The 12,222-nt window shown below is 38.3% G+C and overlaps 1 protein-coding gene across 1 annotated transcript in view; it reads left to right on the top strand.

The window, feature by feature from the left end:
• The window catches only part of LOC127655271 (mannosyl-oligosaccharide 1,2-alpha-mannosidase IB), a 96,106-nt gene extending 86,093 nt beyond the window's left edge, over positions 1 to 10,013 (top strand). The window contains exons 10-12 of the mRNA XM_052142977.1: positions 641 to 813; positions 6,853 to 6,968; positions 7,579 to 10,013. Of these exons, the coding sequence (XP_051998937.1) occupies positions 641 to 813; positions 6,853 to 6,968; positions 7,579 to 7,711 (422 nt within the window). The 3' untranslated portion in view covers positions 7,712 to 10,013. The remainder of the gene's footprint in view (positions 1 to 640; positions 814 to 6,852; positions 6,969 to 7,578) is intronic.
• The last annotated feature ends 2,209 nt before the right edge of the window (positions 10,014 to 12,222 follow it).

Raw genomic sequence — 12,222 nt, 5'->3', positions numbered from 1 at the left:
ACTGAAATTAGACACGGTGTTAGACATAATTTAGCTCAGGTGTAAGCGCCCTTACCGCTTTTCTCTCCCGGACGGGCGCTTGACCACGCCCCCGCTGCCACACCGTGTTTCGTTAAAGGCTATTTATTTTTGTTACAAGCCGTGTTTGTTTAAAGCCTGAGTAAAGTTCATTTGTTTCAATGTATCGGTAGGCACCTGCAGCTTATAGACAGGTGCGGCTTATTTATGTTCAAAATAATATTTTATTTAAAAATCAGTGGGTGCGGCTTATATTCAGGTGCGCTCAATAGTCCGGAAATTACGGTATGAAACATACCTCGAATTTATGACAACCAAGAATTAGCATTGTTTGGATAATTTCGGTTTTTGCTTTGACTGCGTTCATCAAGCATAACCATTCAACCCTGTTACCGGTTAATCTAAGAAAAAAAAAATTTATTTATACAATTTATAAATTCTGTTTAATGTTTATGTTTGTTTAGAGATTTAAACTGTACTTTAATGTGTCCCAAATGTTCTAATAGTGTTGTTTAGGCTCCATTTGTTGAAAAGGGGAGGGGAGGGGGGTTTTGTATCATATTCCTGAAAAATGCAATTAAACTTTTTTTCTTTTTTTTTTTCTTTTTTTTTCTTTTTGCAGTGCTGAAGCTCGGACCAGAGGCCTTTAAGTTCGACAGCGGTCTGGAGGCAGTTGCTGTGAGACAGAACGAAAAATACTACATCCTCAGACCAGAGGTCATCGAGACTTACTGGTACATGTGGAGGTTCACCCACGATCCCAAGTACAGGCAGTGGGGCTGGGAGGCAGCACAGGTCAGGCTCTTTCTTTACAAATTCGATTTTTACATTTACCTAGAAAATGTTAGTGGTACTTACCCATGCTAAAGGCAAGCGCCACTATAATTGGGTGGTTGGTTGCCACAGCGTTTCTATGCAGTTGCATAGTTGTTTTGGGGGGGTTTTGCGCAATTTGTTGTATATATTTAGCCTGTTTGTTCATCTGAGTTACCCTGTTGAAGGGCTGTGCATTTTTGGATATATTGTGTACTCAGGATCCGAAAGTAAAAAAACGGCAAGCACCAAATGTGGGTACATTTTCTGTTTGGCTGGGTAATTTTGCAGTGCGTCACAGGCCACTCTGGCAGATACTTTTTACCTTTCTATCAGTTTGTATCTGCTTATTAAATAATGTTACACATTCTAGTTTTGTCCCCAAGGGGGCTCTGCATCAAAGCGCGAAATGGGGCAGAACGGGCAGTGATGAGCTGAAACGGGCGCGACTGGCCGCAATATGTCGAAGGGGGCAAAGATATGTAGAAAAGGACAGCGACAACAAGTGTGCACTATTTTTTAATTATTCATGAAAAATAGCTAGTTTTAAACACATCAAAGGTCTATATACCCATCCCATTCGCATTCCACTTTATTGAAAAACTCATTATCTTGCGACATAAGCATTGGAGATGGCATGTTAAGTTTTACTTTAAAAAGGTGTCTCAAGACGCCTGTGTTGCATTCGATTCTGTTTGTTCAAATCCCCAAGCCTAAGGGTGAGCATAAGTAATAGTGATGCTAACTGCACAAATAACACAAACAAAAGTTTGTCGCACTTCTCAATGGACTGGGATCTCCAGCCATCAAGGCTCTAGCTTATATCAGAAACAGAATAGGCTCAGACAGCACAAGATGTTCTTCAGTACATCTAAACCCATATCTCATCCTTTGATATCCATCGCTGGTTACAATTCTGCTATTTCTGGCATCTTTTTGTTGCCCATATTATTATTCTACCTCTCCATCCATCTCTCATTTTATCTGACTGTTTTACAGATTTTTCCTTCCCTCATTTTGATGTCAATCCCGGCTAAAAGAAAACCACTTATACCGGTTTCATATCTTAAGCACTGAGTGTACTTCTTTTTTCTGCATTCCATATCAGATCACAGATGGATGACAGTGTTGCCTTTCAATGTATATTCTTTTGAACTCAAGTGAATGCGAACACGTTCGACGCATGTGCTCTACGACTGTTTTGTGATACTTTTCTAGTACAGTCAACGAGAGGTGCATGCGCCGACGATCCACAGAGATGAGCACTGTCCACGTATTGAGAAAATCTGGGCTGCGCACACTATGCTGATGACGAAATTGTCATCACGCATACTGTGCCCTTTATGATCAGCAACACTGACAACCAAAGTATACTTTGGCCTTTAGTTGGTCTTCTAGCCTGGACAGTCTGATCTGTTCGCTGGTTTTAGAGTTTTCCAAAGGTCAGTCTGGTAGGCCAGCCAGCTGATCAGCTAAACCAGCTGAGCACCTGCTTGGGCAGGCTGGGATACTAGTTAGACCAGCTGAAAACCAGCTCAGCAAGGTTAGGAGACAAGATAGATCATCTTAAACCAGCTAAGACCAGTGAACCAGAATGGATTAAGCTGTGTAGTCACAGGCTATTATTCTGGAGAGAGACGGGCTATAATGTTTGGGGAGTGATTTTTTTTTTTTTGCGTTTGTATTTATATAACGATTTCAATGTGATTTTAAAAATGGGTGTCTTTGTATGCTTTTACAATTTCTGTTGGTCTTCTTTGGGGTTGCTTTTGATGAGCTACCTGGTGCCTATGTGCTCTTTCTCTCCTTTCCTCCCACATTTGTACCTTCCCCATTTTTGTCAAAGGAAAAAGAGTGCAGAATAAAGCTCACTTGTTCCCTCGTCACCGAAGTGCCTTCATTGCTTTGTTCTCTTATAAGTTTATCATTTTCTGTCTTACTCCAGCTCTCTCTCTCTGTGCAGCTCTTTCTTTCCTGGATCTCAGGATCTTTTCATGTGTCTTTGTGTTTCTGGCTTTGTTCTTTGCTTTGATAAAAACATTTGTGTTGGTCAGTTTGGTGTCCAGTCTCAGTTGTTCATCTCCAAAATCCTTTTTTCCTGCTAGTTCTATCCCCTCATCTCATGTAATGGGTCAATTGGAGGTTAAACAAATAGCTTTGTTTTGTTTTTGTCTTTTTGATGTTGATTAGGTCATTTGGACTGCTATAGCTTTGAAGAGATGTACACTGCATGGACAGAAGTATGTGAACACCCCCTAATTACCGGGTTTGGCTTTTTCAGCTACAGATACATAAAATCAAGCATACAGCCATGCTTAGCCAAATGTTTTAGAAGAAATGTACAGTACCTTTTCAGTTACAGCATGAAGTTTGAGTTACTCAAGGGTTGCTCCATAAAATACCACCACTGTGTCCACAAGGCACTTAAACCTTGGGTCAGTCCAGGGACACTGTCCTTTTAATAAGTGTATTATGAGGCAGTACATTGTAATGGCTGTTTGCTTAGCGTTGATGTTAAGAGCTCTCAGAATGTTGAGTTAGTGCTAAAAGTCTTTGAACTTGTTCTCAAATCTGAAGATAAATGTAAAGTGATGTAATGTGTCAAAATAAATGAGTGAGTGTCTGTAAATCTCGGTTGAATGGGTTAATTGGAGACTGGAGCAGCCCAGCTGCTGTTGTTCTGTAACAATGTGAGATGAGCTTACAGCGGAGCAGCTGTTTGAGGCAGATCTGCTCCAGGTAGGTGAGTACACAATGTTTTCCTGGCACAGATGGCCTGTATCACACACTTCCTCAGTCCGGCCTGCAGACGCTAGAGCTGTGAAAAAGGAACGTTATTTGGCAAAAGGGCCTCAGAAATAGAGATTCTATTTTTGGATTGTTGTTACTATGAGCACACCATCAAACATTGATTTGATTTGCAGTCATAAAGTGGTGATTAGAATAGGTTTTTAGTTGATATTGCACATATAGACAATCTGTATGAGCTATCCAAGCAAACAGCTGCATTTCCGGCTAGTATGAGAAGGCTTTTCTAGAAGAATAGTAATACCAGAATTTTGTGAGATGGGCTTATAAATGGTCACACAACCACAGGATGTACAGCAGAATAATATCCTAATGTTGGATAATATTGTGACATCAGCATTTATAGTAAAAGTGTAAGTAAATCATTGACTTGTTGCTATGTGTTGTTGTATTGAAGAGATGGTAATATAATCTGCTTCTTGCATTACTGAGAGTGTGACGATGCATAGGCTATTACTTGTCTCCATGTAAACCTCCATTCATATGTACCTGCATAACCTCTGATGATGCCTATGTTTATTTATTTCAAAAGGTGATGTTTCATAAGTCATGCTGAATCCATACACCTCTAAGAAAGAGAGAATGCTCTCTGACAAGAACGGAGAGAATCATGCATTTATTATTTTGCCAAGATGAAACAAGATGCAGTTTTGATGCAAAGAAAGTTAAAGCAGCATTTTCCCAGTGGCTTTCTGCTCTCTTTCTCCTCTCTCCTGGTTGTGTAAAGTTTGTGTAAGCCGTGACAGACAGAGCTGTCAGTGCCATGATTTCTCATTCATTGATGCAGTTGTCTGCCTGTGCCACTGTGTGTGATAAACAAAAGCAAAGTGAGATAAACGGTAAAGAGATATGCACTCTAAACTTATCAGGGGTGGGGCCAGAAGGGTGGCATGGGGAGGCAGCTGCCACTCTAAAAATTACCTTTACCACCCAATTTGCCACACCAACACTGTCCCTACTTGAGTCCTGAGATGGTGCGCAATGGCTTAACCAGTCCGTGTCACGCATGGTCCATAACAGCATTTCTCCCGTGTCTGGGAGGACACATCATTCCTTGAGGCAAGTAATCCTGGACACTCCCCTGAAATTAAAATACTAAAAACTAAAAAATAGTTAATTATAATAATACGATCACATGTATTGTCAGCCTGCAATATAAAGCAGTACAAATTTGTATTTTGGTATTTCTGAAATGGCTGGTGGTGGATTATTCAAGTTTGATAATGGGGCACCCTTGTTACTCTAAAACATAAGGTGAATAACACAGAAAAGTACATGTCTCTTAAGGAACTGAGCTAGCATGTATATTCTGGGTCATAAAATAACACCCGTCAAGTGCTAAATGCAAGTAAAAAAATTTGATTTGGCCAAAATATAAGTTAGCTGTTCATTTTATTTACCCAAGGCCATTTCTAGGAATAGGCGAACTAGGCGATACCCCCACATTGAATAGTAATATAGGTTTGACCGACAGTGGATTTTGCCAGTACCGATAACTAAGGTGGTGGAAAAGATAGTTTTTAAAAACAGTTTATTGTTTTCCCTTACTTCCCTAAGTATTTCCTTACTATGACGGGCACAAATGTAGAGGCTACAAGTGTCCAAAATGAATACAATGCCAGGTGCAGCTTATTATGAGGCAGGCACATGTGCGGTCCGCACGCACAGACGTCTGCTTGTCTAGAACTATTGGGCTGCAAATGTGCAAATTAAGAAATGTATGATGCACTCAGTGTGCGCTAGATATAGTGGTACACGGACAACCAAAGCAGAGATCTTCTATACAGAGCTAACAACCTCTGCGCTTTTACCATAGGAGAGCGTAATGGTCAACTAAAGCGTAACGCCAATAAGTCACCTTTTGCGGACACCCTACAAATCTATGGGTAGAGCTGTAAACTGACACCCATCTGTCCCAAAATTGTCTGTCTTATCTTCTAAAACAGCAATTGTTTCGTAGTAAATGCATAGTTAATTCCAAAATAATTGTTTATTGTAAAATATGTTGAGTATTAGCGGACAGATGGTCAATTAATTGGCAAATTAGCTGTTTCCTCACAAAAGCAGTTTATTCAGCACACTGAAGCATCTCATCCGTAGACATTCAAGCTGCATCTTGTCTCCTCGCCTGTGTACCACCCAAAGAATATCCATGGGACCGCTGAGTAATGCTATTTTATGCTGAGCTTCTAGGCTCCCCTATGTATAAGGGTTCTGACCAAAGAATACTTCGGCTTTTACCCTCACTGATATAACTGACATGCACAATTAAAATCACATCTGTGTGACTCGTACTTCTTCTAACAACTTTTACCTTAGTGGACAATTTACTATCATATATTTATCTATGATGCCTAGGATGAGTGTATGTGTCAGTAAGTTTTTTTTTTTAGTGGCACATACAATCATTGAGCTTTTTATTAGGAACACTATAGTCCTAATGAAGTGCCTAACGTGGTCTTCTGCAGTTGTAGCCCATCATTCTGAGATGATATTCTGCTCACTACAATTGTACAGAGCGGTTGTCTGAGTTACCGTAGACTTTCTGTCAGCTTATACCAGTCTAGTCATTCTCTGTTGATCTCCCACATCAACAAGGCATTTCCGTCCACAGAACTGCCACTCACTGGATATTGTTTTGTTTTTGGCACCACACCAGTTTACTCAAACTCTACAGACTGCTGTGTGTGTAAATCCAAGGAGATCAGCAGTTACAGAAATACTCAAACCAGCCCATCTGGCACCAACAATCATGCCATGGTCAAAATCACTGCGATACAATTTTTCCCCATTCTGATGGTTGATGTGAACATTAACTGAAGCTTCTGACCCATATCTACATGATTGTATATATTGCACTGCTGCCACACGATTGGCTGATTAGATGATCACATGAATATGTAGGTTTGCAGGTGTTGCTAATAAAGTGCTCAGTGAGTGTATATGGAAATCGAGACTAGCTTGAAAATGATGCTGCGAGTGACATAATAACTTGTGTTGTTTTGTCACAAATATGGAAGAGCAGCTAAATAATTGCAGTGTTATATGATTTTTATTTTAAATATCTTAATATCATGAAAAATACAGCATAATGGTATAAATTTTCTCAATTTTCCTCTCCCACCATTGAGTGGTTATTTTTCTTGTATATTGAAAAAATAATTATTATTATAATAATATTTCTATGTGAACTTCCTTTTTGTCTTTTTACAGGCTATAGAAAAATACTGCCGAGTTAGTGGAGGATTCTCTGGTGTTAAAGATGTCTACTCCTCCAACCCCACCTACGATGATGTCCAGCAAAGCTTCTTCCTAGCTGAAACACTCAAGTAAATCTCCATGCATGTTCTTACACAATCTGCTGAAGCTGTGTTGCTATAGTAACATGAACTTTTTCAGTTCATAATGCTAATTCTCAAGCATTGATTGTATAATAATAGCGTAATGATGGTCTGTTAGTGCTTTAATGGTTAGCATAACTATTCAACATATGGTGAACAGTGGAAAAAGCCGTTCATTTGTGGCTAAAGGCTGAAGAAATTGAGATTTGGAAAGCCTGCCCTATTTCACATTGCTGCCACCTGCTGGGGCCATTTGAACACTTTAGTTCCTTTTTTTGGCTTTGAATTGCTGTTAAGGTGTACTAGGCCTTATAAGAGTCAGGGTTCCCATGGTCATGGAAAACCTTGAAATATCAAGGAATTTTAAAATGACTTTGGAACTAATTTTGGAATAGTCATTCAAATAAAAATAAAGAAAACTCTTCTATTATTCTAGTGAGGCTTGGTTCTAAATCATTTCAATTTCAGTTGCTCATTGTGATCACATTTGAAAAGTTATCATCCAATAATCACAAACAAATGGAAAAGCATTGGTCAAAAGGTGTGGAACAACCAAACAAATACAAGATAATGTTGTCATTTCTCTGTGTTTCTGTAGGTATCTGTATCTGCTCTTCTCCAGCGATGAGTTGCTGCCACTTGAGAGCTGGGTCTTCAACACGGAGGCACACCCTCTGCCTGTCCTACACCTTGGCAACATCACCCTACCTGGCAGTGAGACCCAGCGGTAGAGTGGACTCTCTGAGGGGGCGCTCTCCCCCTCACTCACCCCTTTTCTACACACCTCCCTCCTTCTAAAAGACTGCATCCGCCAGTGCAAAGGAGAGGAGATATCTTTTCCCACCGACCACTTTCTCCTCCTAGGCTGTGAATGATCTGACTGCAGCAAACATAGGGGACCAGATTCACCCTTTTTACTCTATAAATGTCTCTCTTATATATTCTCTGAAGGACAGACTACCAGATAAGCTCACGGATTGATCACGTGACTCTTCTTGTGACTGGACAGAGTGCTGGTGTAAATGTGATCCTGTCCATTAGCAGACAAAGAGACCTTCTGAAATGGATGTGCGTTGTCTTTGCGGGGATGAATTTACGTTTCTTTTTTCCCAATTTGGTGGCATTTCATGTGATCAACTCCGTGCAAAATGACAGATAAAAGGCTCTTGGACCAGGCTGCCTTTTGGAGACTCTCACCCTCTGAGCTTTGTGCTGGAACTGATGTACGGCGGGCTCCTGGGGGCGGCAGATGTTGGATGTTAACCTCCTGTGAAATCTCTCTCCAGCTGAGGCTGAATTTAGGCCAGAGGTACCCAGGGATGTGTTGTCCTCTCCACTTGCACCAGGATTTCTGTGTGCGCTGCTCTTGAAATGGTCCGCTATCTCTCTCTAAACAATCTGATCCATGTTTCCATCAGCTTGCAGTGCTTTCAGATTGTTGAGGTTATCTGGTAAAACGGCCCTCTGGTTATGTATATTTGCTGCTATTGAACAACTGCTGCCACCCGACATGTATCATCGGTTCATTCCAGAAACCTGCAATCCATCTCTCTCCATTCCCAACTTTTTAAATCCCTCTTGTGAATTAAAGGAGGAATTCATTGGGCACTGGTTTGAAACAACATGAATGAGTTGGAGTTTGGTTAATAAATCAATAACACTTGAAGCAGCTGTAGTTTTAAGAGAAGTCTTTCAACAACAATTATCACAAGTACTGGCCAACAGGAGGGTAGAGATTTAGATTTTCATAAATACATTGTACATGTCCTTGGCATGAATCCCAGATTAAATGAAAACAAATATCTAAACTGATGTTTGGTGCAAAGTTGCACACAACTGTATAGTAGACTGGGATGTATGAAGGATTTCGACTTCCAATCTGAGTTTAAAGACTTCATAATAATTCATTTGTGTTTGATATGACTTGCTCCCCTTGAATGTTTTAGTCCTGGGATTGATTATGTGCTCTCACTCACCAGGCTGGAAACATTTTTCTCCAATTATAAAAGATGTTTCCTGAAACACTACGGCCCACAGATAAACAGATTCTAGATTTGTAGATCTCAAGTAACCTTATTCAAAGTTTGATGAGTCAAATTTAAGACCTGCAACTAGTTGTTGATGATGTTGTTGTTATTTTACATTTAATGAATATTCAGTAACACATTCTGAGCACTGTGCTTTCAAAATAATACAAAACAATTACCTCCCTAATCTTTAAAATGGCCATACTAAAACTCTCTGTCTGAGAACATTTAATGTAGCAGACCAGAGATGAAAAAGCTAACTTTCTGAGCTGATGTGCGTTGTTAGGTCATGAAGAAACTGAAAATAAATATTTAATTCTCTTTTTTTTTCCCTCAAGTTCAAGTGGGTGGATACTGGGTGTATATGTGGTGCACTATGCGATGTCATTGATTGGCCCTCCTCAAGTACCTCTTTCTTTCGCCTCCCATTCTTCCTCTGTAAAGCATCCCTTTTCTCATACTGTTCTGGTCATGTTTACAAGAGGTACTGTATGTCCTTTCCTCCCATCTAGATGGCAGCATTGGGGTCCTGCTGGCCCTGTATGTTTTCATTTCTTTCCTTTTCTCCTTGTAACATCCCTTTGACTAATGGCTGAAGAAGTCTGGGACAACATTCATCCCTGTTTTTGTTGGGTGGATTTTGAAAAAGCTGTGTTCTGTATTTGTATTTTTACTGACCAAAAAACATTAATTGTAAATATGTTTAAAATGCCACATAAATTCAATAAAGATGTTATAAAAAGTGAACGGGAAAAAAGACTCCCTCGTGATATAAAGGATTTCACCACTTTGCTCCTTACTGTGGGCTGTCTGTTAGTAAAACTTAACATTTTGGTCACTAGCAAAATATGGATAAATAAAACCTTTTAAAAGGCATCTTCTATAACCTAATCTTTTATTAATTAATATGAAGTGGTTTGACTATTGTTTTACAAAGTTTTTTTTTTTTGAAAATTTTTGAATTTGCCAGTTGCCTGGAAAAAAAACATGTCTCCATCTGATCTACACCACTACTATAACATAAACAGCTATTTATGTTTATTTTTTACTTATTTTGTTTTCTCCATTCAAGCAGTATTGTAAGGCCTAACAAGTGTAAAAAAATATTTTTTTGTCCCTTGATTTTGTCATTGGTTTTTAATGTATTTTGGAAAAGATAGAAAAAAAAAGATCAAAGTTCAGAGGAAGAGGCGGCAGCTCAAATGTGCATAAAGTCATTTTCCCACCATGTTAAAAAAAAAAAAAAAAAATCCACATAGTTCATTTAATTGGTGTTACATTGTTTAGTCTTCATGTGAAAGATTTTAATTGAAAAAAAAAAAAAACATTTCATTGTATGATTTATTTATTTTAATGTTATACGTGGTGTATTTTTGTGACGTTAATGAGACCATCTTATAAAATCCATGTTTTAACCATCCTGATGAGTTCAAAATCTGCATAAACCTTTTGCATTCGTGGGTCAGTTTTGACCCAGTGGAGTTTTAAGCTTCTAAAACATTCATAATCCAATCGTTTTCATCAAAAACCATATTATAGCTAATTGTTAATTTATTAGCTGTTCATACATGTAAAAAGATGTATATTCTTGGCGTGTTAACTGAACAATATAAATGTTATGTATGATGTCAGTTTTTTTTATTTAAAAATTCTTTAACATTTCAAAATATACATTAACTACAGCTAAACCAGTGTGATGTGTTTGAAGATATATTTTATATCAAGGTTTATAAGAAATATTGTATGAATATAACATTAAAATACATTTATATAAATGGTTAAATTGAGAATTTCTAGTAATTCACATATTAACTTTCATATTCATGAATTACTCATTATTTTTGAAAAAAACTCAATAGTCAAAATCTACACAACTAAATAATATTTTTCCAACCAAACATCAAAACAAATATACAGTTTAATCTGTACTTGTTTAGAATGTTTTGAAACTAAATGTATTCGGTTTCTTGCATGGACTGCTGAATGTTAATGTGTGAATATTCTGCAAGCTGGTTCATTATCAGATCAGTCTGTAGAGGGCGACAGAGTAAAATGTGACTTTTCTTCCTTCAACCCTTATTCAGAAAATTTTACTCTTGCCACACCTCCCTTTAGCCAGTTTGATATAGTTTATTTGTTATGTCTGTTACATTTGTTTTGTCAGGTGTGTGTGTGTGTGTGTGTGTGTGTGTGAGACTGTGTGTGTGTGTGTGTGAGAGACTGTGTGTGTGAGTGTGGAGAGACTGTGTGTGTGTGTGTGTGTGTGTGTGTGTGTGTGTGTGTGTGTGTGTGTGTGTGTGTGTGTGTGTGTGAGAGACTGTGTGTGTGTGAGATTTTACTCTTGCCACACCTCCCTTTAGCCAGTTTGATATAGTTTATTTGTTATGTCTGTTACATTTGTTTTGTCAGGTGTGTGTGTGTGTGAGACTGTGTGTGTGAGTGTGTGAGAGAGACTGTGTGTGTGTGTGTGTGTGAGAGACTGTGTGTGTGTGTGAGTGTGTGAGAGAGACTGTGTGTGTGAGTGTGTGAGAGAGACTGTGTGTGTGAGTGTGTGAGAGAGACTGTGTGTGTGAGACTGTATGTGTGTGCATGTTTGTAAATATTTAATTCATAAATGTGCAAAAATATCTGCATAATATGTCTACAGCCACAATTGATGCCCAAAATATGGCACCATTTTTTTAAAATGGTTTTATCTCATAAATGATTTCTCTTAAAAATCTGAAAATTATGTTAATTTCCTGTATGAAAAACTGCGGGTATTTAAAAATTATGATTTTCCTCTGCCTGGTCAAATATGACCTAAATGCAACAGGAGGGTTAAGAGAATTTGTCACTGGTGTTATCAACACGCGTTACCCCTTCATTCATTAAAAAAACTAAATTAAATTATGAAGAACAACAGTCATGTTGTCCTTTTATGAATAATAAAAAAAAAAAGGTCAATGTGTTTAAAAAAAAAATGCTTTTAATCTTTATGCTTTTATGGGCAAAAACTGAACTGAGCCAAATTGAAAAAGTCAGAAAGTCAAAATATTTTGAGAATGATTTTAGTCATTTATCAGATGACTAAAACTGACCATTTGGTAACGCTCAAGCCATTGTCTGGATTTGTAAATTAATTGGAGTTATTCGTATATGCCTGTACTGACATGTATAAGCCTGGAAAATTAAACTATTAATACAATGAGGCCCAAATGTTTGGGACCTTTACT

Source organism: Xyrauchen texanus, chromosome 14 (assembly GCF_025860055.1).
Source record: "Xyrauchen texanus isolate HMW12.3.18 chromosome 14, RBS_HiC_50CHRs, whole genome shotgun sequence".
Classification (NCBI taxonomy): Eukaryota; Metazoa; Chordata; class Actinopteri; order Cypriniformes; family Catostomidae; genus Xyrauchen; species Xyrauchen texanus.
This window is presented reverse-complemented; position numbering and strand designations above follow the sequence as displayed.